Here is a 27898-nt window from a genome sequence, read left to right as displayed (position 1 = left end):
ACTGTGAGGAATGTGCTATTGAAAGAGCCAGATTCCAATTAAAAAGTTTTTATTTACATGGTAAACAGAACAGTAAAAAAATTGCACAATGTGAATACTTCTCAGTGTTGTACCCTGGGTTCAATGTCCTGAAATTGCACCATTCCCAAAATCATTTCACCTGGAATACGATAGAGAGATGTTAACTCTGAAGAGAGAATCCGTGTGTAGCCTGTAAAATCAACATATATGATTAAAGAGACAGAATAAAGTATTGTGTAACTATAAGTACAAGGTTACTAGTCAACCAAAACCCAAGTGCCACTAAGTATTCAGCACTATTGTATCCAGTCAAACTAACCGGCCTTATATGCAGTGAGCAATAAAAAGGGTATTTAGAAAGTAGACCTATAGTATATCCCTGAGAATATGCCATTATAGAAGGATAATGGCCCCAGCAATGAAGGTCTGTGGATTTTTTTCATTTACCTATTAAATGAATGGATAAATCAGTGGTTGTGTCAGCATCTTCCAGTTTTGGACATAACTCAGAAATCATTAGTCTAATTTCTGTGAGTTAAAGCGGTTTTTTTAGCTGTAATAAAAAAAAGTACTTTCCCTTTTCTGGCTACCCAATTCTGTGGCACCATGTTCCTATCCCTAGCTAGGTCAGAAGGTGCTCAGGAGGAAGAACAGAGATGTGCAAGAGACATCAGCGTTTTCCCTTATGAAGCGGCACTCATCAGCAGAAACCAAAGCAGCACATTGCAGGAATATGAGGCTGGAAAACCAGAATGGTAAAATACTATAATCAACAGCTTGCCCCCCCAAAAAAACAGGAACCACCAAAGACCTAGGTAGCTCGGTATCCCTACCCAAATATAAAAATAGCATCTCTTTTTGCAGGAAGAAATAGTGTAAAAATGAAACCCATAAACCAATTCCAATAATGCATCCCCCCCCCCCAAATGAATTTCTTGTACACTTTGCCAACGCTTTATATGCTAATGGAAAATGCAACTCGATCTTCAGAAAAACAAGCCCTTATACGCCTTTGTGGATTTTAAGAGAACAAAAATGAAAAAAAAACCCCATCGAGTTCTATTTAAGGTTACAACACTGTTCTCAGCTACAGTCATGGGGGACTTCTCTTTGCAGTTGCACCAGTTTTCTAATTTGTCACTTCTGACTCTCCTACACTTGATGATAAATCTGGTGCAAGTTGGAAAATTGATAAAGTGAACCCAGTCATTTTATTATGATGAGCAATAATTCAAAAAGTTGAATATTGTGGCACAAAATCACTCCAGTAACTTCCTGACGTAGGAAGCACTTTAGAATAAGTTGTGCAAAAAAATTGCAACTTTTGTGCAAATTTAAAAAAAATGTGACAAATACCCTGCAGACAAACATGTGTCAGCAGCTGAACCCTCTAGGTCAGTGGTGGCGAACCTATGGCACGGGTGCCAGAGGTGGCACTCAGAGCCCTTTCTGTGGGCACCCAGGCCATCACCAAGAAGGACTCCAGGTATCTTCCTGCAGTCCCAGACAGCCCAGGACTTGCTTTGCACAAAGCTATTTTAAAGTGACAGTGCTACCTGGGACTACTGGAGGAGTGGAAAGGTGTGGACAGATCTGGATTATCATTGTAGCTGTGACAGAGAAGGAAGTATAAATCACTAATTACATTTCTCTGTTGGCACTTTGCGATAAACAAGTGGGGCTTGGTTGTAGTTTGGGCACTCAGTCTCTAAAAGGTTCGCCATCACTGCTCTAGGTTAAATGGGGAAAGCAGAATAGTTTTCTCTTGGTCACTTTGCATAGTTTAGGAATATTTTTTTTTTCTCTAAAAGAAAAAAAACGTGTTATTTTGCAGGTTTGCTTAGTTCAAGGATGACATATGAAATCCTACTTTTAATAAGGTGATTAATACATGGGGAATCCATGGAAAGACCATCCTGTTCTAGTAAGTTTAATGATATGATAATAGGTATAGGAGTTTTTTATGCAATAAGTAGTGTAATTACTTTGCTTATATGTTTTGTTATTTTTTGCATAGGATTCGGATGACTATACATTATATATCTATAAATTATAATAAAGAATAAAACTTGATTTTGTAATTGGCTCCAAATTTCCAGACCAGGAAATGCGTTGCAGCTTACATACAGCAGGGATCTTACATCTGATGCCTGTGCGGGGCTTACAGATATCAATCACAAAGGATACAACAGGAAAGGATACACTTTGTCAACTCAAACGGCAGTTAAACGGCCATCTTAAAAGGAGAAGAACAGCAACCGTTTTCAGTGTATGTCCGTGCTCTTGAGAGAAGGCATAATACACAGTAAAGTACTAGATCATAACTGCCCTGCAAGAGGACTACTGCTTAGTGCAGTTTCAGTCGACTCATGGACCAACCACATTGCTCAGATGTTATATGATGCACAGCTGTTTAGCAGAGAAGTCATTGCATCATATTACTAAGATGTTCTTGGCACCAAGGCCGGTCCACAAAACAGGACACAGAGCAGTCCATGACACACTGACCAACCAGAATCGCAATTAAAAAATTACACCCTTAAAGGAAACCTTCAACTCCCGAAAAGTAAAAAAACACAAACTGTCATCCTCCGAAGGAATGTTTTAAAAAAAAAAAAGCAGGCCAGAGCGCAAAAATGCAATGTCTGGCTAATTATGGGTGAGAATAATAATCAGCCCGGAGTGCCCAATATTGCACTCACACTCCCTGCCCTATGTACTCAAACGCCTGTTTTTTTTTTTAAACACTCTTTCTTCAGGTGATCCCCGCGTGTCAAGATTAGAGAAGAAAAGCGCCAGGATCGGGATGAAGAGGACGACAGGCGAGTATGCAAAGGTTTTTTTTTTTTTACTTTTCACGAGTGGTAGATTTCCTTTAAATCTAAAATGTTTACTTTACTCTTGTGGGATGATTCTCTTTCAATGTATTCTTTTTTGTTGCATTTGCTTTATTTTAATGAAACCTATAAAGTAAACTCCGCATTATACTTTTTATACTTAATTGTGCTTCCCTTGTGACACTCGCTTATCTCTGCACTATTTGTATTCATTGATAAAGCAATCCTATTTTAAGTCTCCTTCTGGATTTCCAGTGACCTAGGTGCATAACTCGACTTGTATAACTTACCTTGACTGCTATCGCTTTGTGTGGGTTTTATCGGCGTTAGGTTTAGGACGGGCTGATCGTGCAAATTGCTGAAAATGATTTAAGGTAAATAATGATGCAAAACTTCTTAATAAAGTACAGACTTGGATAAATGGGCCTTACAGCAGGCAACTACTTACCCAATGTTGTTCTAATATGTGCAGACTGCTCTTCATGTAGTACTATGGGATGTTTTGAAGAACAATAATTTCCAGCTGAAGGAACATTGTTACTAGCATTTGCGATTTCAAGATTTTAGAATTAAGAAGATTTATTATGCCTACCGAATTCTCTGCAGTTCCTTCAGCTGGACATTTTTACTCTTTGTGAATTGCACCAGTGGCCAGGGAGTCTGGTGCTCAGGGACAACAGCTTTCTCATTGTGCGGGAGCGATCACACATTGTGCAATCCAAAGCCTCCGACCGCTTTCACATACAAAGGTTCCATCACGTTAAACGCAATGTTGTCTCAGCATGGGGTCACAGCTGAAGCCTTTGGTTTCCATTTAAAACGCATTAAAAATAAAAATCAGTGTGTAAACACGTCCTAAGGATTATACCGGACGAACCGACTCTTTTCCTTGTACTTTGTGTATTATGTGACGTTTAAGAAGCAGCCAAAGAAAACCTATTCACCAGGTTTGCATAATGTTTTCTTTGTTCAGATATGGAGGCGGCTACCCTCTACAAAACCCAATCCAAAAACAGCTTACTTGGATCCACTGTAGAATGCAGGCCAGCCTTAGATGTCCAAAATCTGGATCACAGACTTCACCGTATGACTTTTACAGCTATCTCTGTTTAAAATGGGTGCACTCCCCAGAGTTCAATCCCAAAAATAGGTCCACCTGTAAGACCATAATCTGGACAATTTCCATCCAAACAGGTCCTATCATGTGATTGGTAGTAAGTATTTACCATACACTTCTTATGTTTTTGAGTAACTGGAGAGTCATAGGTTACCAGGGTGAGGTTCCTGGGTCCAGGCTGAGGTTCCTCCCAAATTGTGAAACCTCAAATAATACTACTAAAGTGCATCAGAAGGAATACGCCCCTTATGATAGGGTCTTAGCAACATGAGACTAAAAACAAAGCTACTATCAAGGCAACGGGTTCTAAACTGACCACTGTGAGAATAACTAGGAGGAGCATGGAGTATACTTCAGCATTGTATAGGCAACTTCGTGACCTACCCGCATTACTAATCCGCTACTCCTTTAGTTCAAGGGTCTTCTACTTAAGTTTTGGGTTTAACCCCGTTTTAGACAGTGATAGCTATAACCCACCACTAAGTGAGAAAATAAAAATAAACATTCTGCAAAAAAGCACTAATTGCATAAAAAGGATACAATGACCATTGGTTTGTCAAAGAGGACATATCCATGGGTGTGTTTCAAGGCTTTTGCCGCAACAGCTTCATTAGGAAGACCTATAAAAGCCTGTCCCTTCATCCGTCCCTCTGTCATCAGACGAATGTCAAACCTGAATAATCAGAATGAGTAATAGACAAAAGATTTATGACTAGCACAAGGCTTGGGTTAGACAATGCATACACATTTGCCAACATAAATTTCTTGTGCATTTCATTGTAGGACACTGGAAACCATGGGAGCAGGCAGAAGAGTCTAACAAAAACGGACTCCTCCAAAACAAGCTAAGCGTGACCAGCGCTAGATTTTGTCAGTAAGGGGTCAGGCTAACTCATTCGGATCCCAGTTTGTGGATAGACCTGGAACCAGATTGTGGCAAGTATCTGCTGATTTGTGTCTTGTGATCGCTCCCCCTTTGCCTCCTATTGGCAGCACTAAGCTGTATGGCTCCCTGTGTTTCCAACGAAGACTACAAGAGATTTTATGGCATGGACAAAAATCTTTCTATTTAGTTACTTACACACACACAACTTACATGTTTTTTTCAGTGTCAGATGAAAAATCAATAAATTTCCCAAATATAAACTTCAGATCCTGGAAAAATAAAACAAACCTCATAAGAAATGAAGAGTATTCCAGAAATCCAACAAATGTATAAAAAGTATCGCCATACCTTTTCCGTAACTTGTTTTGATAGGTTTTTTACATACAGTCTGCAGTTAGGCTCCCCGGGCTCATAGTTCTTAAACACAGACAGATTACGCATTTCTGCAAAGAAAAGAAAATAAGTTGGAATTCTGAATCTTATAATTAACCCCTTTGTGAACTATGGTCCTGTATATCCAGGTCAAATTTTGACGTTCTGCTATGTACTTCCTTAAATGACTATATCTCTGGAAAAGCTGCTACTCTGCGCTGTAAAGATATACACCAAGAATGTTGTTGATGTAAGTTTACAACAGAGGGTTAAAACAAGATGTGAACACCGCAAGTAAAATAAAAGAAGCATATTTAGGAACCCAAAGGCCCCCAAAGGGGATCAAACAGGACTAAATTGGACCCAATGCCCTAATCCCCAATCATATAGTTCTACTACATGGATCACAGTTTAGGTTACAAATACATTTTAAATGAAAATTAAGTTTTAATAAAAATCCTCTGAGTCTTGTAGATCGTTTTAAGGAAAAAAAGATTAATCTTTGAATAGCCTTTGTTACAACGTGTGAATATCTTTGCATAGTTACCATCTTTAGAAAGTCTTCCCTTCTCCAACTCCCTCCTGGAAATAAATTCCTTGGGCAAATCATCATCATCTTCGTCACTCTCCACCTTGTCCTTAGGCTCGGTGACTGGATAAATTTTCCCAAATCCCAAAACTTCATCATGTGCCTCAGTGGCCACCTGGGTCTCCAGACATAGAGTCATGGCTATTGGATACAAAATAAATGATGTGTTAGCAAGAACATGACGGTTGTAGAGCTTGAGTCATGGCGGACGCTGTGATATCAAACACATTTTTATTTTCATTGTTTTCTCAATGCAATAATTTATTCCAGTGTCAATGTCTTACAAAGGGAACCAGGCAATAGTAATCTGCTGTACCCTTCCCAAACAATGGGACTTATGATAAACACTAGTGTGAAGTTTATGCGTGTGTGTGTGTGTGTGTGTGTGTGTGTGTGTGTGTGTGTGTGTGTGTGTGTGTGTGTGGTCACTATAAGTTTGATGCATTGTTTATTAATTAACGACTAATGAGACATTACCATGGTAAGTACAAGACCCTATTGTGGGTCATCCATATAGTAAGGTTTCCAAATTTCAGTTTTGGGTATAGCAGCCACAAATTAGGTAACCTAGCAGGATCAGGTCTCAGGACTTCATTTCCCCGGTCCTGATACTTCCAGCAGATCAAGGGGCGCGTGCAGTCATTACAAAATATGAAAGTAATCGCCCCATATGCCCATACATGGGTATTTAACCCCTTAACGACTTGGCCTTTTTTAGTTTTTTCTGTGGGTGGTGTCATTTTTTGCGACTTTTGATGGCGTTTTCATTGCTATCATTTTTAGGACTGTGCGACCTTTTGATATTTATGTCAGTTCTAGGGAAAGGGGGGTGATTTGAATTTTTAGGTTTTTTTATTATAATTTTTTTTTTTAACTTTTTTTTTACTTTTACTTTTACTATTTTTCAGACTCCCTAGGGTACTTTAACCCTAGGTTGTCTGATCGATCCTACCATATACTGCCATACTGCAATATGGCAGTATATGGGGATTTTACTCCTCATTCATTGCAATGTGGTGATAGCACATTGTAATGAATGAGTTAAAGGGAACCAGTCACCACTATTTTCACAAATACAGCTAGTGACAGGTTCCTATAGAGCTCTAATAACTATTTGACACCCTGCTTGTAGCTAAAAATTATGCCCCTGAGATTCCCATATATTCAACTTTATAGTTTTATCTGGTAACTAAGCATGGCTACATGTAGTCCAGGTGGGCGTGGCCTCCTCGGGCTGAATCCAGCAGCTCCTCCCCATCCCTATCTCTGTATGCTGCTATAATGTCATGTGACCAGGGTGACATCATCGCAGGTCCTATAGCTTTTGTAGCATTAGGAACTGTACACTATGAAATCACAGCATATTTTATCAAATGAAATCACAGCAGCCTGCATGGAGAGGAGTGGTAGTCCATGGAGGCTGCTGTGATGGTTTTATGTGGTCAGATATGTACATGGGGTATAGTTTTCATATTAAGTAGCTCAAGGACCTTTGATGATGTCACCCTGGTCACATGACATTAGGCCACGCCCCCGTGGACTAGCTCCAAAGCTGCATAGATACCAGGCAAGATTATAACTCTGATTTTATGGGGATCTGAGGGGAACAATTTTTAGCTAAAAGCAGGGTGTCAGATAGTTACTAGAGCTCTATAGGAACCTGCCACTACCTGTATTTATGAAAATAGTGGTGACGGGTTCCCTTTAAAACCCGAAGCTGTCATGGCAACGGATTGCCGATCCCCGTGATGTCATCGGGGAGCGACGATCCGCGGCAAGATGGCAGCGCCATCTTTTTGAAGCCACCGACAGCATTGCCGACGGCGATCGACGTGAAAGCACCCGCAATCGGTGCTAGCACTGATCGCGGCTGTTACCGGTAAGCCTTTGCTGCAATATGCAGCAAAGACTTACCGGCTATGGAGAGGGCTCGGCCCTCTCCATGCACCGGGACCCGGCGGGAAGGGGTTAAAATATAAAGCATTCTTTCAACAGGCAACAATAGTGGAAAAGCAAAGGCTTTGGATTTTGTTCTACACTCACCATCTGTAGCCGTTATATCAGCAGGAATGTGAAGTTCCAATTTCTTCGGCCCAATTACACTCGGCTGCTCAAAAACTTCAGAAGGTGACAGACGTACATGCGGATTGCTGGAGTCACAAAAGACAGTCAAACTTTATTAACACTTAGAAACTTGCACAAACAAACATATTGTTTGAAATATTTTAACATAATTGTACATTATAATAAAAGTTCTACAATACAACATCCACTCTGTCTAGTTCTGCAGTTAAACCTAATTTAACAGTAGAATGAAGTACCTAAAAAGCTCCATCAAATGTAACCGCCCTTCTTTATCTCATAATAAAAGCCTATAAGTTACTCCTACAAGCATTATTTACACCTGATCTACATATGTTCATTGCTATTAAATAGCTAAGAACAGCACGATTAGTAAGACGTACTCACCTTTGTTGTGTGACAGGAGCCATTATTAGATCCTTTATCTTCATCTTTTTCCGAGGGTGAGGTGCTTTTTTAATCCGAGATCTTTTAGGCAACAGATCTACCAGTTCTTTCAGACGAGCAGCCCTAAGTAAACACAGACATTTAGTGACAATGTAAGGGCAGGTACCGCTGGGGTCACAGCCAAGAGAATACACAGAGGCATCTGTCATTCATAATGTAGCACTATATATTGAATGCCTCTGCATGGATCTGTACAGCCGTCCACGATATTCTGAATACAAAGAAGGTACATTATAAGGCAAAGCTGTGTGCCTTCAAGCGCATAGATAGTTTACTGGGTTTTGCCAGAAGCAAATCTAAGTGGGTTAAATCACATATCTATGGTGCCTGTGATGTTCTTTCTTATACCAGTACCTGCTCTCACATCTATTACTATAACATGTTTTTTGCCCACCTCTCTTTTTCCTCTTCATCACCACTTTCATATTCGGACTCTTCTCTGCTGGACACATCCATATCATAATCATCATCCAACTCTGGCAGTGGGGGGTTCTCAGGAAGGTCAGGAGGCACTGGAGGGTATGGCATAGCCAAGTAGTCTGCATACTGCGTTAAAAACCGTCAAGAATGTAAATTATACGGGGAAGGCTAAATTATTCCTCAATGTTAGTGGTCAAAGAAACACGACGGAACCACGTTAAGTTCTGATAGGGCCAATGCTTTGCTTCTCTGGGAGACCTGAGGCACCACAGATGTATGGTGGTGGCAAATATTTTTATATTTTGGTAGAAGTTTACTGTTCATAAGATCTGATTAATCCAAGGAAAAAGGCGACTGTACTCCAGGGTATCAATGTGAAAAAGATGAAGTTCTTTATTCACCCAGGATAAACAGCAATACTTTAAACGCATGCTTTATCATAGGGTCTCACATGAGTCGAAACATCACTGTTCATGCTGGTTAAATAAATAACTTCATCTTTTCCACATTGACATGCTGTCATTTTTTATTTTACGTTCACATGATCTAGATGTGTTTGTTTTTTACTTTTATCCATATCCAGAATTATTTCACTTCTTACCATATGCCCATCTTTGCCCACGTATGTACCTAAATCATTGCAGAACAGACACAACACAAGTAAAGATGTATGTCTGCATTCGGGTCTTGGCTGTGCGAACTGGACACATTGCTGTATTGTTGGCCAAACACTATTCTGGCAAATTGAAGCCCGTATCAGTGACCCACTATTATGGGCCACTGGCCAATCATAACCATGGGTAGTCGCCGTAGCATCAATTTGCCAGATTGGCCATAATCCAGCTATATGTCCAGGTTGCATGGCAAAACCCTAACGGAAAATGTCGGGTCCTCTCACTTCATATCTGCATTCGTACACTTTTAACCCATTCTAGGTTGATGTAATTTGTTGTCCAGTGTCACATATTTGTCACACACGACATACGGATGCAGAAAAAATGCATAAGGATTAGAGATGAGCGAACATGCTCGTCCGAGCTTGATGCTCGGTCGAGCATTAGGGTACTCGAAACTGCTCGTTGCTCGGACGAATACTTTGCCCGCTCGAGAAAATGGCAGCTCCCGCCGTTTTGCTTTTTGGCGGCCAGAAACAGAGCCAATCACAAGCCAGGAGACTCTGCACTCCACCCAGCATGACGTGGTACCCTTACACGTCGATAGCAGTGGTTGGCTGGCCAGATCAGGTGACCCTGGGATAGACTAGCCGCTGGCCGCGCTGCTCGGATCATTCTGTCTCTGGATGCCGCTAGGGAGAGAGCTGCTGCTGGTCAGGGAAAGCGTTAGGGTGTTCTATTAGCTTACTGTTAGGCAGGAGTGATTCTCAAAGAACCCAACAGCCCTTCTTAGGGCTACAATAACGTTCTACTTTTTTTATTTTAATTTGCATCTTTTACCATTTTGTGAGGAATTAGCAGGGGGACTTGCTACCGTTGTGTTTAGCTCTTAGTGGCACACATATCCATAGCAAAGACCGAAGTGGGAAAATTCAGTAGGGGTTGGATTTCTATTAGGCAATAACTCAGTGTCATCTCATCTGGCATAGTAGTGTGCTTCCTTTGATACTTGGCTAGAAAATAGCCATAGGAGAATACAAACAGCTTCTTGAAGCCTACAGTAGCGTTCTATATATTTGATTTCTGGTTGATCTGCTGGTGGCTTTAGTTTCTGCAGTGCATGTACTTGCCAATTCTGAGCAATTTGTAGTGAGACTTGCGACCGCTGTGTTCTGCGCTTAGTGGCGCACATATCCATAGCAAAGGCTGAAGTGGCAAAATTCAGTAGGGGTTGGATTTCTATTAGGCAATAACTCAGTGTCATCTCATCTGGCATAGTAGTGTGCTTCCTTTGATACTTGGCTAGAAAATAGCCATAGGAGAATACAAATAGCTTCTTGAAGCCTACAGTAGCGTTCTATATATTTGATTTCTGGTTGATCTGCTGGTGGCTGTAGTTTCTGCAGTGCATGTACTTGCCAATTCTGAGCAATTTGTAGTGAGACTTGCGACCGCTGTGTTCTGCGCTTAGTGGCGCACATATCCATAGCAAAGGCTGAAGTGGGAAAATTCAGTAGGGGTTGGATTTCTATTAGGCAATAACTCAGTGTCATCTCATCTGGCATAGTAGTGTGCTTCCTTTGATACTTGGCTAGAAAATAGCCATAGGAGAATACAAATAGCTTCTTGAAGCCTACAGTAGCGTTCTATATATTTGATTTCTGGTTGATCTGCTGGTGGCTGTAGTTTCTGCAGTGCATGTACTTGCCAATTCTGAGCAATTTGTAGTGAGACTTGCGACCGCTGTGTTCTGCGCTTAGTGGCGCACATATCCATAGCAAAGGCTGAAGTGGCAAAATTCAGTAGGGGTTGGATTTCTATTAGGCAATAACTCAGTGTCATCTCATCTGGCATAGTAGTGTGCTTCCTTTGATACTTGGCTAGAAAATAGCCATAGGAGAATACAAATAGCTTCTTGAAGCCTACAGTAGCGTTCTATATATTTGATTTCTGGTTGATCTGCTGGTGGCTGTAGTTTCTGCAGTGCATGTACTTGCCAATTCTGAGCAATTTGTAGTGAGACTTGCGACCGCTGTGTTCTGCGCTTAGTGGCGCACATATCCATAGCAAAGGCTGAAGTGGGAAAATTCAGTAGGGGTTGGATTTCTATTAGGCAATAACTCAGTGTCATCTCATCTGGCATAGTAGTGTGCTTCCTTTGATACTTGGCTAGAAAATAGCCATAGGAGAATACAAATAGCTTCTTGAAGCCTACAGTAGCGTTCTATATATTTGATTTCTGGTTGATCTGCTGGTGGCTGTAGTTTCTGCAGTGCATGTACTTGCCAATTCTGAGCAATTTGTAGTGAGACTTGCGACCGCTGTGTTCTGCGCTTAGTGGCGCACATATCCATAGCAAAGGCTGAAGTGGCAAAATTCAGTAGGGGTTGGATTTCTATTAGGCAATAACTCAGTGTCATCTCATCTGGCATAGTAGTGTGCTTCCTTTGATACTTGGCTAGAAAATAGCCATAGGAGAATACAAATAGCTTCTTGAAGCCTACAGTAGCGTTCTATATATTTGATTTCTGGTTGATCTGCTGGTGGCTGTAGTTTCTGCAGTGCATGTACTTGCCAATTCTGAGCAATTTGTAGTGAGACTTGCGACCGCTGTGTTCTGCGCTTAGTGGCGCACATATCCATAGCAAAGGCTGAAGTGGGAAAATTCAGTAGGGGTTGGATTTCTATTAGGCAATAACTCAGTGTCATCTCATCTGGCATAGTAGTGTGCTTCCTTTGATACTTGGCTAGAAAATAGCCATAGGAGAATACAAATAGCTTCTTGAAGCCTACAGTAGCGTTCTATATATTTGATTTCTGGTTGATCTGCTGGTGGCTGTAGTTTCTGCAGTGCATGTACTTGCCAATTCTGAGCAATTTGTAGTGAGACTTGCGACCGCTGTGTTCTGCGCTTAGTGGCGCACATATCCATAGCAAAGGCTGAAGTGGCAAAATTCAGTAGGGGTTGGATTTCTATTAGGCAATAACTCAGTGTCATCTCATCTGGCATAGTAGTGTGCTTCCTTTGATACTTGGCTAGAAAATAGCCATAGGAGAATACAAATAGCTTCTTGAAGCCTACAGTAGCGTTCTATATATTTGATTTCTGGTTGATCTGCTGGTGGCTGTAGTTTCTGCAGTGCATGTACTTGCCAATTCTGAGCAATTTGTAGTGAGACTTGCGACCGCTGTGTTCTGCGCTTAGTGGCGCACATATCCATAGCAAAGGCTGAAGTGGGAAAATTCAGTAGGGGTTGGATTTCTATTAGGCAATAACTCAGTGTCATCTCATCTGGCATAGTAGTGTGCTTCCTTTGATACTTGGCTAGAAAATAGCCATAGGAGAATACAAATAGCTTCTTGAAGCCTACAGTAGCGTTCTATATATTTGATTTCTGGTTGATCTGCTGGTGGCTGTAGTTTCTGCAGTGCATGTACTTGCCAATTCTGAGCAATTTGTAGTGAGACTTGCGACCGCTGTGTTCTGCGCTTAGTGGCGCACATATCCATAGCAAAGGCTGAAGTGGCAAAATTCAGTAGGGGTTGGATTTCTATTAGGCAATAACTCAGTGTCATCTCATCTGGCATAGTAGTGTGCTTCCTTTGATACTTGGCTAGAAAATAGCCATAGGAGAATACAAATAGCTTCTTGAAGCCTACAGTAGCGTTCTATATATTTGATTTCTGGTTGATCTGCTGGTGGCTGTAGTTTCTGCAGTGCATGTACTTGCCAATTCTGAGCAATTTGTAGTGAGACTTGCGACCGCTGTGTTCTGCGCTTAGTGGCGCACATATCCATAGCAAAGGCTGAAGTGGCAAAATTCAGTAGGGGTTGGATTTCTATTAGGCAATAACTCAGTGTCATCTCATCTGGCATAGTAGTGTGCTTCCTTTGATACTTGGCTAGAAAATAGCCATAGCAATAGGATAGGATTGTTTGGTTCTAAAAACTCAAAAAAAAACAAAAAACACAAAAAAAAACAAAAAACACAAAAAAACACACAAAAAAAAGTTATAACTCTCATTTTAAAAATGTTTAACCCCAGGGCTAGGGGTAGAGGACGAGGGCGGGGACGTGGGCGTCCAACTACTGCAGGGGTCAGAGGCCGTGGTCCTGGGCGGGGTGAGACACCACCTGCTGATGAGGGAGCAGGGGAACGCCGCAGAGCTACACTCCCTAGGTTCATGTCTGAAGTTACTGGGACTCGTGGTAGAGCACTGTTGAGGCCAGAACAGTGCGAACAGGTGATGTCGTGGATTGCTGACAATGCTTCGAGCAATTTGTCCACCACCAGTCAGTCTTCCACGCAGTCCACCCATGTCACCGAAATCCCCACTCCTCCAGCTCCTGCACCTCAGCCTCCTCCCCCCCAGTCTGCCCCCTCCCAGGAAAATTTGCCATTTGAACCGGCATACTCTGAGGAACTGTTTTCTGGACCCTTCCCACAGTCACAAACCACTTGTCCGGTTGCTGCTGAGCAATTTTCCGATGCCCAGGTTTTCCACCAGTCACAGTCTGTGGGTGATGATGACCTTCTTGACGTAGTGGAAGTGTGTAAAGAGGTGTCCGACGATGAGGAGACACGGTTGTCAGACAGTGGGGAAGTTGTTGTCAGGGCAGGAAGTCCGAGGGGGGAGCAGACTGAGGGATCGGAGGATGATGAGGTGACAGACCCAAGCTGGGTTGAGAGGCCGGGTGAACACAGTGCTTCTGAGACGGAGGAGAGTCCTCGACCTGAACAGGTTGGAAGAGGCAGTGGTGGGGCCAGACGGAGAGGCAGGGCCAGAGCTGGTGCATCAGCGCCACTGTCAACTAGTGAAGCTCCCGTGGTGAGGGCTCTTGCGGCGAGGGCTAGATCTTCAGAAGTGTGGAGGTTCTTTAAGGAAACACCGGATGACCGACGGACTGTGGTGTGCAACATTTGCCAAACCAGGCTCAGCAGGGGTTCCACCACTACTAGCTTAACTACCACCAGTATGCGCAGGCATATGAATGCTAAGCACCCCACTCAGTGGCAACAAGCCCGTTCACCTCCGGCCGTGCACACCACTGCTCCTTCCCCTGTGTCAGCTGCTAGTCAGCCCCCTGCCCAGGACCCTGGCCCAAAAACCCCATCGTCGCCTCCACGATCCTCCACAGCATCCACCAGCGTTCAGCTCTCCATACCCCAGACGCTGGAGCGGAAACGCAAATATAGTGCAACCCACCCGCACGCCCAAGCCCTTAATGTGCACATCTCCAGATTGCTTAGCCTGGAGATGCTGCCCTATAGGCTAGTAGAGACCGAGGCCTTTCGCAACCTCATGGCGGCGGCCGCCCCTCGGTATTCGGTCCCCAGCCGCCACTACTTTTCCCGATGTGCCGTCCCAGCCCTGCACCAGCACGTGTCAGACAACATCATCCGTGCCCTGACCAACGCCGTTTCTGACAAGGTCCACCTGACCACGGACACGTGGACGAGTGCTGCCGGGCAGGGCCACTATATATCGCTGACGGCACATTGGGTTAACTTGGTGGAGGCTGGGACCGAGACTGACCCTGGGGCTGCTCATATACTGCCGACGCCGAGGATTGCGGGGCCTACCTCGGTCCAGGTGTTTCAGGCCTACTATGCCTCCTCCTCCTCCCACCCCTCCTCCACCTCCTCCTCCGAACTACCATCCGTGGGCACGGCGCCATCAGTCGGTAGCTCTAGGCACAGCAGCAGTGCCGTCGCTAAGCGACAGCAGGCGGTGCTCAAACTGCTGAGCCTAGGCGACAAAAGGCACACCGCCCAAGAGCTATTACAGGGCATCACGGCGCAGACTGATCTGTGGCTGGCACCGCTGAACCTCAAGCCGGGAATGGTTGTGTGTGACAACGGCCGTAACCTGGTGGCGGCTCTGCAACTCGGCAGACTGACACATGTGCCATGCCTGGCCCATGTGTTAAATCTGATAGTGCAGCGTTTCCTCAAGACATACCCCAATCTGTCTGATTTGCTCACGAAGGTGCGCCGCATCTGTGCGCATTTCAGGAAGTCCAGCCCAGATGCTGCCACTCTCAGGGCAGCGCAGCGCCGCCTCCAACTGCCCGCTCACCGACTGTTGTGCGACGTGCCCACGAGGTGGAATTCAACACTGACCATGTTATCCAGAGTTTACCAGCAGCGCAGAGCGATTGTAGACTGCCAGATGTCAACTTCCACCAGAACTGGTAGTCAGGTCAGTCAGCTTCCTCAAGTCTACAATGAGGAGTGGACGTGGATGTCTGATATCTGTCAGGTGCTGAGTAACTTTGAGGAGTCAACACAGATGGTCAGTGGCGATGCCGCCATCATCAGCCTCACCATCCCGCTGCTTGGCCTGTTGAAAAACTCTCTGGTCAGCATGAAGTCGGAAGCTTTGCGCTCGTCACAAGAGACGGGGGAAGAATATTCCCTTGTTGATAGCCAAAGCACCCTGAGGTCTGTTTCTCAGCGCATATCGGAGGAGGTGGAGGTGGAGGAGGATGAGGAGGAAGAGGAGGAGAATGTTGGCGAGACACAAGAGGGGACCATTGTTGAGTCCTTCACTGTTCAGCGTGTATGGGCAGAAGAAGAGGAGTTGGAGGAGTTGGAGGAGGAGGAAATGGACAGTCAGGCCAGTGAGGGGAGTGAATTCTTACGCGTTGGTACTCTGGCGCATATGGCAGATTTCATGCTAGGCTGCCTATCCCGTGACCCTCGCGTTCAAAGAATTTATTCCAGCACCGATTACTGGGTGTTCACTCTCCTGGACCCACGGTACAAGCAAAATCTTGCCACTCTCATCCCTGCAGAGGAAAGGAGTGTGAGAATGCATGAATACCAGCAGGCCCTGGTGCACAAGCTGAAACAGTATTTCCCTTCTGACAGCGCTAGCGGCAGAGTGCGTAGTTCTGCGGGACAAGTAGCGAGGGAGAGTAGGCGAGCAGGCAGCTTGTCCAGCACTGGCAAGGGTACGCTTTACAAGGCTTTTGCCAGCTTTATGTCACCCCAGCAAGACACTGTCACCTGTCCCCAGTCTCGGCAGAGTAGGGCTGATCTTTACAGAAAGATGGTGAGGGAGTACGTAGCTGACCATACCATCGTCCTAAATGATCACACAGCTCCCTACAACTACTGGGTTTCAAAGCTGGACATGTGGCACGAACTGGCGCTGTACGCCTTGGAGGTTCTTGCCTGCCCTGCCGCTAGCGTCTTGTCCGAGCGGGTTTTCAGTGCAGCTGGTGGCATCATCACCGATAAGCGTACACGCCTGTCGACTGACAGCGCTGACAGGCTGACGCTTATTAAAATGAATAAAGGCTGGATTTCTCAGAATTTCCAATCTCCACCAGGTGAAGGAAGCTCAACCTGAATAATTGATCCACTCCTCCTCCTCCTCCTCATTTTCCTCCTTCTCCTCCTCTTTGTACAGTAAAGCAGAGGAAAATGGCTATTTTTTGACAGGGCCCACTGGCTCTTGCTATACTTCATGCATTTAATTTTTCTGGAGGGCCACCTACCCGGTCCTCTGTTTGAAACAATTTTTGTGAGTGCCACATACAGGCACTCAATCTATTCCATTTTTCTGGAGGGCCACCTACCCGGTCCTCTGGTTTGAACAATTTTTGGGACTGCCACATACAGGCACTCAATCTATTCCATTTTACTGGAGGGCCACCTACCTGCTCCTCTGGTTTGAAGAATTTTTGGGACTGCCACATACAGGCACTCAATCTATTCCATTTTACTGGAGGGCCACCTACCTGCTTCTCTGGTTTGAAACATTTTTGGGACTGCCACATACAGGCACTCAATCTATTCCATTTTACTGCAGGGCCACCTACCTGCTCCTCTGGTTTGAAGAATTTTTGGGACTGCCACATACAGGCACTCAATCTATTCCATTTTACTGGAGGGCCACCTACCTGCTCCTCTGGTTTGAAACATTTTTGGGACTGCCACATACAGGCACTCAATCTATTCCATTTTACTGCAGGGCCACCTACCTGCTCCTCTGGTTTGAACAATTTTTGGGACTGCCACATACAGGCACTCAATCTATTCCATTTTACTGGAGGGCCACCTACCTGCTCCTCTGGTTTGAAACATTTTTGGGACTGCCACATACAGGCACTCAATCTATCCCATTTTACTGGAGGGCCACCTACCTGCTCCTCTGGTTTGAAACATTTTTGGGACTGCCACATACAGGCACTCAATCTATTCCATTTTACTGCAGGGCCACCTACCTGCTCCTCTGGTTTGAACAATTTTTGGGACTGCCACATACAGGCACTCAATCTATTCCATTTTACTGGAGGGCCACCTACCTGCTCCTCTGGTTTGAACAATTTTTGGGACTGCCACATACAGGCACTCAATCTATCCCATTTTACTGGAGGGCCACCTACCTGCTCCTCTGGTTTGAAAAATGTTTGGGACTGCCACATACAGGCACTATCCAAATTAAATTGTCTCCATAGCAGCCTCCACACGTTGTCTCCATTGCTACCTCCAAAAGTCGTCCATATAGCTGCCTCCATACATCGTCCCTTTATCAAACGAGGTGTGTCAGGCAGAAATTTGGGTTGTTTTCATGGATTCCACATCAAAGTTGTTAACTTTGTCGCCACCCTGCTGTGTAATCCACAAAATATACTTGCAAACTTTTACCATTTAGGGATATTATTTCAGCGCTTCTTGCGCATCGGTTTACATTCCCCTCACCCGCCATATCCTAAACTTATAAGAACGCTACTACACTTGATCTTATACAAAAGTGCTGTTTGGGGAGTAGCCTAGAGACAGGGGCTTGGATTTGCGAAAGCTCGCCTGGCAGCGGAGCGCCAGCTCCATGCGCATCATGCGCTTCTTGCGCATCTGTTTACATTCCCCTCACCCGGCATATCCTAAACTTATAAGAACGCTACTACACTTGATCTTATACAAAAGTGCTGTTTGGGGAGTAGCCTAGAGACAGGGGCTTGGATTTGCGAAAGCTCGCCTGGCAGCGGAGCGCCAGCTCCATGCGCATCATGCGCTTCTTGCGCATCTGTTTACATTCCCCTCACCCGGCATATCCTAAACTTATAAGAACGCTACTACACTTGATCTTATACAAAAGTGCTGTTTGGGGAGTAGCCTAGAGACAGGGGCTTGGATTGGCGAAAGCTCGCCTGGCAGCGGAGCGCCAGCTCCATGCGCATCATGCGCTTCTTGCGTATCTGTTTACATTCCCCTCACCCGGCATATCCTAAACTTATAAGAACGCTACTACACTTGATCTTATACAAAAGTGCTGTTTGGGGAGTAGCCTAGAGACAGGGGCTTGGATTGGCGAAAGCTCGCCTGGCAGCGGAGCGCCAGCTCCATGCCAAGATCCAACTAACATAGTTTTAACTGCAGCACCTTTAATCTACTACTAGTTCACTGCCTCCATACATGGTCCCCTTATCAAACGAGCTGTGTCAGGCAGAATTTTGGGTTGTTTTCATGGCTTCCATGTTAACTTTGTCGCCACCCTGCTGTGTAATCCACAAAATATACTGGCAAACTTTTATCATGTACCGATATTATTTGAGCACTTCTTGCTCACCTCCTTTGGTTCCTCTCTGCCACCCATTGGTTTGAAGCCTGAGTCCATTTAGGGTATGTCGCCATGACACTCTCTAGCCTGCTGCCGCTGCCTCTGCATGCCGTCCCCTATAGTGTCAGGGTCAATTATTGCATGTTTTAGATGCTATCTAGCTTCATTCTGTCACTCTGTCATGGCCATGCTGTTGCCCATAATTTTGGCATAATGGTGCGTTTAAGCAGCCTCAGAGGCATCCATGCATGCTGCCCCTGCTGTTTCCTGTCCATTTCCGTGGTGTTTCCATCCTTTTCTGAGGTTCCCAGGTGTTTGGCCAAGCTTCCCTGTGCAGAGCCTTGGTCCCCTTGAAAAATGCTCGAGTCTCCCATTGACTTCAATGGGGTTCGTTATTCGAGACGAGCACTCGAGCATCGGGAAAAGTTCGTCTCGAATAACGAGTACCCGAGCATTTTAGTGTTCGCTCATCTCTAATAAGGATACAATGTGGAATGAACACGGACATTAATTTTTGTGAATTAATTTTGAAAATGGGTATAAAACAGCCAATCCGGTAGCCAAGGTTTTCAGTATTACATTGACAGAGAACCTGTTAGCAGCACTAAGATTGTGAGCTGCCATGACAGCCTATGGTCGCTCATATTAGGGCACATTCAGTCATGGCAGCTCACAATCTTAGTGCTGCTAACAGGTTCTCTGTCAATGTAATACTGAAAACCTTGGCTACCGGATTGGCTGTTTTATACCCATTTTCAAAATTAATTCACAAAAATGAAGTCAATAAATTACAGAAATACTGTATATACTCGTGTATAAGCCGAGACCCCTAACTTTAACACAAAAAACTGGAAAAACCTTTTGACTCTAGTATATACCGAGGGTAGGAAATGCATTGGTCACAAAAAAAAAAAAAAAAAAAAAAAAAAAAAAAAAATCACCATCCGACGCTTCCCCCCTTCCCGGCAGCTCCTCAGAGTGATGCTCTGTGTCGTCAGCCGCACGCTGACATCATAGTGTGTGCCAATGCTGGAGCATTGCTGTATAGAATAGGACCAGCCAAGGGGGTGTTGGAAGGTGAGTACACCGTTTGTTTGTTTTCCGAATATAAGCCATTTTTTGTGCTAAAAAACTTGGCTTATACTCGAGTAGACACGGTAATAATATAAAAATAAGTTTTAAGAAAGTTCCGTCCCTATAGATGGCTTTATCGATTTATGCTCTCTGTCCCCACGTGTACGGCAGTGCATGGCTGTTTCCTATGGAGAGGGGTGAGCAGCTCTCCCCCCACCTTCTCCAGCGTGCGGCCGTATGTTCGGCCAGCCGTAGTGTGAATGCAAATTAAATAATTTTTTTAATGTTCTAATCACCAAATCAAAAACTTACCAAGGGAGGCTGAGCAGTAAGTGGTCCAAAAGGGGCAGGCAAATTCATTTTATTCATTAGGTGCAACACCTAGAATAAGATAAATGTCAAGAATTAAAGTCTATTGAGGCAGATAAATGCTTTATACTATCATGTAGTGTCTGCAGTTGTTGAGGTATAGAAAATCACAATTTTTTACGGACGTCTGATGACAAATAGCTAAGTATTTTATACTTGGAGTATCTTTTGTTAAGACTTCTTAACATTCTCCACAGGTCTCATTCATGGTGATCCTAGTTCTGTCAGTCTAGTTTACCTGTTTTTAAAAATGTTTATTCTGCAGGAGCTGTTATGTGATGACTCTTTTGAAAACATGTGAAAGGAGTGAACAACAGGACTGTGGTAACCAGCCCTACTCTGCTGGCTAAGGTATCCTAAACCTGGTGACAAGTTCCCTTTAATGCAACTGACCAGTAGATTCAGATGCATGCCCTAAAGAATAATTTCAAGGAACCCTAAAAATAAATAATAGTAAAGAGATATAGATCCTAGCACTGTGTGATGCTTTGAACAGTCAAAGACACAATCTGCTACTGATATCTAATCCAGGTCTGGTGGCTAGTGGGAAGAAAGGCTTAGTTAAGGATATTTCAGGGTTGTGCAAAAATAAAAGTGTTATCCACTATCCCCCTTTTGTGCCCACGGTCAAATATGTAATCCCTTAAACTAGTAGCCACCTCAAGTAGGATATAAAATGTCCATTCAAGAAATCAATCACCACGCTTACATGAAAACACCCTTTTAGCTAAAAAAAGGAAAAAATTGTGCTCCCAAGTAATGTGAAAGTGGCCAGAGAAGAGTCATATGCATCTGAGATGAGTCAAATTTAGAGGGCTAGCCTCTCTTCAGACTCATCCATCTTCAGTTCTACAGTAACTTGAAGCATGTTCCTGTCATATTAATAATAACAATCTCATCAGGCCTGTGGTACTTTGAGCTACTAAATACAGGGATTAGATCTTTATGTGTAGAACACATTTCCAACTACAACTGCTGCATGCGCTCAGTGTCTTACAGCCGGGTCCTGCTAAAAGGCAAGACTCGTTCCCGGAAGAAGACCACAAAGCCTCGGGGCACTGGTCGGCAGCCTGTGCCAGAAGAGAAACGTAGTAGTATGTCACCTTCCGACCGTGACATACTACTATGTATAAAGTCAGCAAGGTGTTAATATACAGTACCTTGTAGTTTTACTTGTAAATTGATTCAAAAGTGGAGCAGAACAAATTACAGTAATTTAGAATGAAGGAGAGCAGGGATTTTCTCTTGTGCATTTTTTGGGTTTAACCTCCAAATACAGAAAATATATTTGTGGTCCAGATTTACTGCAAAATTATACACAAGCAGCAAAAGCAGCAAGTGGCTACCCAAAAATAACCAGATCTTTTACAGAACAGCCTATAAAAGAGAGACTATTTACCTGTACATAGAATTTAGGAACACTTGCCAAGGCATTTGCAATATTGGCCAATACAGTGCTTGTAGGAGGAGGGTATAAGTACTTGAGGCTGGATCGTATTGGAAATAGAAGTCTGAAAAAAGGAATAATCAGTGGAAATATAAAAATTAATGTAAATGCACATAACACATTAATAATGAATAGGACAAGGACTGAAAAAACAGCATGAAGTAATGTACATGATGCTATACATGCCCATGATGTGTGGCATGCAGTAATCTACATGATGCTATACAGGTCCATGATGTGTGGCATGTAGTAATCTACATGATGCTATACAGGTCCATGATGTGCGGCATGAAGTAATGTACATGATGCTATACTGGTCCATGATGTGTGGCATGAAGTAATCTACATGATGCTATACAGGTCCATGATGTGCGGCATGAAGTAATCTACATGATGCTATACAGGTCCATGATGTGCGGCATGAAGTAATGTACATGATGCTATACAGGTCCATGATGTGCGGTATGAAGTAATGTACATGATGCTATACATGCCCATGATGTGCGGCATGAAGTAATGTACATGATGCTATACAGGTCCATGATGTGTGGCATGAAGTAATCTACATGATGCTATACAGGTCCATGATGTGCGGTATGAAGTAATGTACATGATGCTATACAGGTCCATGATGTGCGGCATGAAGTAATGTACATGATGCTATACAGGTCCATGATGTGCGGTATGAAGTAATGTACATGATGCTATACATGCCCATGATGTGCGGCATGAAGTAATCTACATGATGCTATACATGCCCATGATGTGTGGCATGCAGTAATCTACATGATGCTATACAGGTCCATGATGTGCGGCATGCAGTAATCTACATGATGCTATACAGGTCCATGATGTGCGGTATGAAGTAATGTACATGATGCTATACAGGTCCATGATGTGCGGCATGAAGTAATCTACATGATGCTATACAGGTCCATGATGTGCGGCATGAAGTAATGTACATGATGCTATACAGGTCCATGATGTGCGGCATGAAGTAATGTACATGATGCTATACAGGTCCATGATGTGTGGCATGAAGTAATCTACATGATGCTATACAGGTCCATGATGTGCGGTATGAAGTAATGTACATGATGCTATACAGGTCCATGATGTGCGGTATGAAGTAATGTACATGATGCTATACAGGTCCATGATGTGCGGCATGAAGTAATGTACATGATGCTATACAGGTCCATGATGTGCGGCATGCAGTAATCTACATGATGCTATACAGGTCCATGATGTGTGGCATGAAGTAATGTACATGATGCTATATATGACAATGATGTGTGGCATGAAGTAATCTACATGATGCTATACAGGTCCATGATGTGTGGCATGAAGTAATCTACATGATGCTATACAGGTCCATGATGTGCGGCATGCAGTAATGTACATGATGCTATACAGGTCCATGATGTGTGACATGAAGTAATGTACACGATGCTATACAGGTCCATGATGTGTGACATGAAGTAATGTACATGATGCTATATATGACAATGATGTGTGGCATGAAGTAATGTACATGATGCTATACAGGTCCATGATGTGTGACATGAAGTAATGTACATGATGCTATACAGGTCCATGATGTGCGACATGAAGTAATGTACATGATGCTATACAGGTCCATGATGTGCGGCATGAAGTAATGTACATGATGCTATACAGGTCCATGATGTGCGGCATGAAGTAATGTACATGATGCTATACAGGTCCATGATGTGTGGCATGAAGTAATGTACATGATGCTATACAGGTCCATGATGTGTGGCATGAAGTAATGTACATGATGCTATACAGGTCCATGATGTGCGGCATGAAGTAATGTACATGATGCTATACAGGTCCATGATGTGCGGCATGAAGTAATGTACATGATGCTATACAGGTCCATGATGTGCGGCATGAAGTAATGTACATGATGCTATACAGGTCCATGATGTGCGGCATGAAGTAATGTACATGATGCTATACAGGTCCATGATGTGCGGCATGAAGTAATGTACATGATGCTATACAGGTCCATGATGTGCGGCATGAAGTAATGTACATGATGCTATACAGGTCCATGATGTGCGGCATGAAGTAATGTACATGATGCTATACAGGTCCATGATGTGCGGCATGAAGTAATGTACATGATGCTACACAGGTCCATGATGTGCGGCATGAAGTAATCTACATGATGCTATACAGGTCCATGATGTGCGGCATGAAGTAATGTACATGATGCTATACAGGTCCATGATGTGCGGCATGAAGTAATGTACATGATGCTATACAGGTCCATGATGTGTGACATGAAGTAATGTACATGATGCTATACATGACCATGATGTGCGGCATGAAGTATTATGCAGTCATTCTCCCAGTAACTGGAGAAAACCTGAGATGTCATCACAAGAGGCCTGTGTGTATTCTTCCAAATTTAAGTATAGTAGGTTACATAAAAGTAATAGGTAGGCACATTTTAAATCAAAAGTAGATTTCAGGACCCGAAGTTCAATTACATAACAATCAGGACAAAACCTTGAAAATGTTCCATTAATATTTAACTAGGATGTATTTGTACACAGTAATGTAGATCATCCAAAGGCTACGCAGAAATAATCCCAGTTTCCCGCACCTGTCATAGGCACACAGTGTAATCTCCCTGTATACACAGACTTGTATAACCATCCAAAGTCTGACCTCTAGACTAGGTTTTAAATAATCACACATCATGGGGTGATCCCTGGTCTGAAAAGGCTCATGGACACATAATAAACATGTGATGAAATTATAGGATTGACATTTTTTGCCATTAATCATTTAGAAGATCATTTAGACTGCCTTCTGACACAATCGGGATCTGTTAAAGTGGATTTGTGATACCTCCCCGATGTGCAGTTCATATGGACTTGATGGTCCCATTGTGCAAGCAGCATCATGAATCGGCTACATTCCAGCTGATATTTATTTTATGCGTATGGTCACATAGCAAGGTGAAAAAAACGAAACATTTCCTCTTCAATATCTTTCTTTGTGAGTAGTAGTGGCTCTCTTCATCATGGAGGACTATGAAGTGGAGTCTAGGTCACTAATAGACAGTATATATATCCCACATCATGTCATAAGGCCTCTTGTAGGTCATTCTTCATGTCAAGGGAGCTGACTTACAAGGTACCTAAAAGAGGTGTGGTTTTCCTCATCCCATCCTGGAAAACTTTGCTTATTTTCCCAGAATTCCTTCTACCCACTGTACCCTCATTAGGTTACAGAATGTCTAATCATAAAAAAGTCACACTTTAATGAGAACGGCTTCACTCTTAAGATTTCTGGATAAATGAAAGGTGTCATGGAGGTGCAGAGGCAAGGAGAGAGAAATATATATCCATTGAATTTATGTTCTTCACACACAGTTATTTGAGAGTGGATTTTAACAAACTCTATTAAAAGTATAAGCTCCAATTTCACTATTTTACTGGGAATTTGGGAAGCATCTGAATCATCTATAGGCTGTCTCCAGGTCACTGCGACTTCTGCACACACCAAACACATATACATTTACAATGACAAACCCGTGATTTGGTGCTATGCCTCTCTCAATCGACACCTGTTCTGGAAGTTTTGCGTCTTTTCTTTCGTCTGCTTTCTCACCACTGCTAAAATATGTAAATGGAAAAAGAAATAATATCAGATGTGGTATTACTAAAAACAATGTCCTGTATTATCTTTTAGATAGTGTTTAAATGCTAAAAGGCCTTTAAGCCTGATGACATATCCAAATAATAAGAGAAGACATAACGAGCCAGATCTTATCTGCATCAGTTCCACCACTACAGGTTCTGGCTCACAATAACTCATGCAAAAAGCTGAAGACCTAATGGAGATATTAACTGGACCTACAGCTAATGTGCTCCAGGCACACGCCATACACTGAGCGTTGGATGTGTAGAGTAGAATAGAGAATGACAATACCATTCATGACCATTGCATAGTGCATGGTGCTGTGCCCAACATGATGGGGGGGGGGGGATAAGCTAAAAACGCTCTATTGTTTTTTTTTGTTTTTGTTTTTTAAACATGTTTGGAGACCTTATTTCTTTTTAACCCCTTCATGACTTCCATATGACTAAATGCGGACAGATTTTTTTCTAATTTTTCTGCTAATCAAATCACGTTTTGAAAAAAGAAAACTTGTAAAAAAAAATGCTATGATATGCAAAGCCGTTCCAAAGATATTGTCATTTAAAGAAGAACATAACGGAACTGAATTGACATTCAGGCACGAATGACCCTCCGTCACAAAAGGGGTTAAAGGCCAAGCTACATAATTCAGTCTGAATGAGCAAAGGGGGTAACAAACCTCTTTTTCTTCTCAGAATATCCAGGCTGGTCAGGTAGGTGGACATCATCCTCCTTTGCATATTCAACAACTAGAGTATGACTGAGCACTTTGAGCTGGTGAAGCACTGAAAGAGCCTGGAACAAGGGAAAAATGCAAAGATTAAAGCGTTTCCATCACTGTCAGTGACTTATGTATAGGATAGAAGGCAAGAGTGTAATTGCTGGGCTTGTCATGGTGCCTGGGAGTGCAACATCATTATGGGGGGACTGCAGGAGGTACATTGCATTCTGCTTGTGTTTGCGGTGGTTGAAGGTAGCGTTCCAAAACGTGCACCTGGGTGTCAGTCATCCGGGTAGATGCTGGCGGCTCCAGATACAGGTATAATGCCTTATGTAGGTAGATTAAATGCCAGGCATTTATGTATAGCTGATAGGGTTTGTTATAGGGTTTGTTGCCATCACTATTGAACTTTGGGCTCTGTAGGTTGTACTGAACCATATGAAAACATTGGAAGTGTTACAAATTGGAAAATTAGCTCTGACTATCTCACTCAAAAATTGAGAACAGGCTAATAAACTTGTGTGGTGTCACCCTTATGTTTTCTGTGTGTCCCTCCAATACGGTACACTTGTTTTTAAATATTTATTTTCATTAACCTGTCATTTGAAGTAGGGAATAGATGGTTTTTGGGGTGCTAGAGAGATTTATGGATGTAAGTCGAAACTGTATATTTTATAATTGCAGATCCTGCCAAAAAAAAATTTTTTGTCTTAGTGACAATTGGAGTTTCAACATTTTTTTCCTGAATTTGGACCAAGGATTATCAATAAAGTTTCATTACAAGCACTTTAAAGCTGATCATTGCAGTCTGGGACTATAGTAACAGCCAGAGAACGTCACCTGAGGTCACAGTGGGCAGAGGGGTATGTCTGTAACTAAGGGTCGTCTGTAAGTCCATGTGCAGTCCATGGTTCCCTGATCGACCACAGTTGTGTGTTTAACCCTTGGGTTAATTGATTTCCCTCATTCTCCATACAAACCTAGAATATCATGGGATAGATTAAGGGGAGGATGGGTGCAGGACTTTGGGTTTGTTTTCTCATGTTACTATGGACATAGATCTGCATGGGAAGATAAAGTGTAGAAGACTGCCTGGAGAAGCCGTCACAGCGCCCCCTCTCTGCTGCGGAGGACATTACAGTGCAGGTCAGGGGGTGCACTTACCTTTGCTGCTGCGTATTCATTTGGATAAGTTGCAAACGCCACATTTTTCTGAAATAAAAACATAACAGATTCGTGTCACAGCCATCGCCTCGTGCTGCCCCATGAGCCCACCCCAGCCCTGGCACAGCGCCCCCTGTGGCTCTCACCAGACTCCCGCGGGTCCTCCCGGAACACAAGCGCACGCTCTGCGCCCCGCTCTTCTCCAGCAGCTGTCTCTGCTCCGCAGCACTCAACTCAGAGGGAAGATGCCGGACCAGCAGCGTTTTCCTGGCCACAGGCTCCATTCTTCCATCACTGCAGTCAGACTTCCGCCAATGCCTCTACCAAACTCCGCGACACTTCCTGCACTTCCGCCATCCAGGCTGCCAACCAGCGCCGTAACGTCATTCTGCAACCCAGCAGCGCCACCTATCGACTACAATACAGATCACAGCAAAAGCAAAAGACGCCACAGAGGCCTCGGTAAGATGCGCTCAGCTCTGAC

At 43.5% G+C, this 27898-nt stretch overlaps 1 protein-coding gene across 10 annotated transcripts; it reads right to left on the bottom strand.

The window, feature by feature from the left end:
* Window positions 1-32: 32 nt before the first annotated feature.
* On the bottom strand, window positions 33-27898 carry RNPC3 (RNA binding region (RNP1, RRM) containing 3). 10 transcript variants are annotated; one of them, XR_011850517.1, is made up of 17 exons: window positions 27561-27895; window positions 27415-27462; window positions 26209-26324; window positions 25421-25504; window positions 21801-21912; window positions 20345-20413; window positions 8746-8897; window positions 8292-8414; window positions 7866-7972; window positions 5781-5963; window positions 5210-5304; window positions 5072-5130; window positions 4516-4648; window positions 3149-3216; window positions 2224-2257; window positions 469-542; window positions 33-211 (listed from the first exon to the last, which is right to left on the bottom strand). XR_011850517.1 is itself a non-coding variant. In XM_072129149.1 (16 exons), exons 1-14 carry the CDS (start codon window positions 27696-27698, stop codon window positions 3157-3159), a joined length of 1479 nt encoding a protein of 492 aa, XP_071985250.1. In that variant the 5' UTR covers window positions 27699-27895; the 3' UTR covers window positions 33-542; window positions 2224-2257; window positions 3149-3156. The 10 variants fall into 10 exon arrangements, 6 of the variants coding, with proteins under 6 accessions (XP_071985250.1, XP_071985254.1, XP_071985249.1 ...); XR_011850518.1 differs by having other exon boundaries at window positions 33-160; XR_011850515.1 differs by having other exon boundaries at window positions 469-2257.

The sequence above is a fragment of the Engystomops pustulosus genome, chromosome 10, assembly GCF_040894005.1.
Source record: "Engystomops pustulosus chromosome 10, aEngPut4.maternal, whole genome shotgun sequence".
Classification (NCBI taxonomy): domain Eukaryota; kingdom Metazoa; phylum Chordata; class Amphibia; order Anura; family Leptodactylidae; genus Engystomops; species Engystomops pustulosus.
The sequence above is the reverse complement of the archived record's forward strand: the minus strand, read 5'-3'. Positions and strand labels throughout refer to the sequence as shown.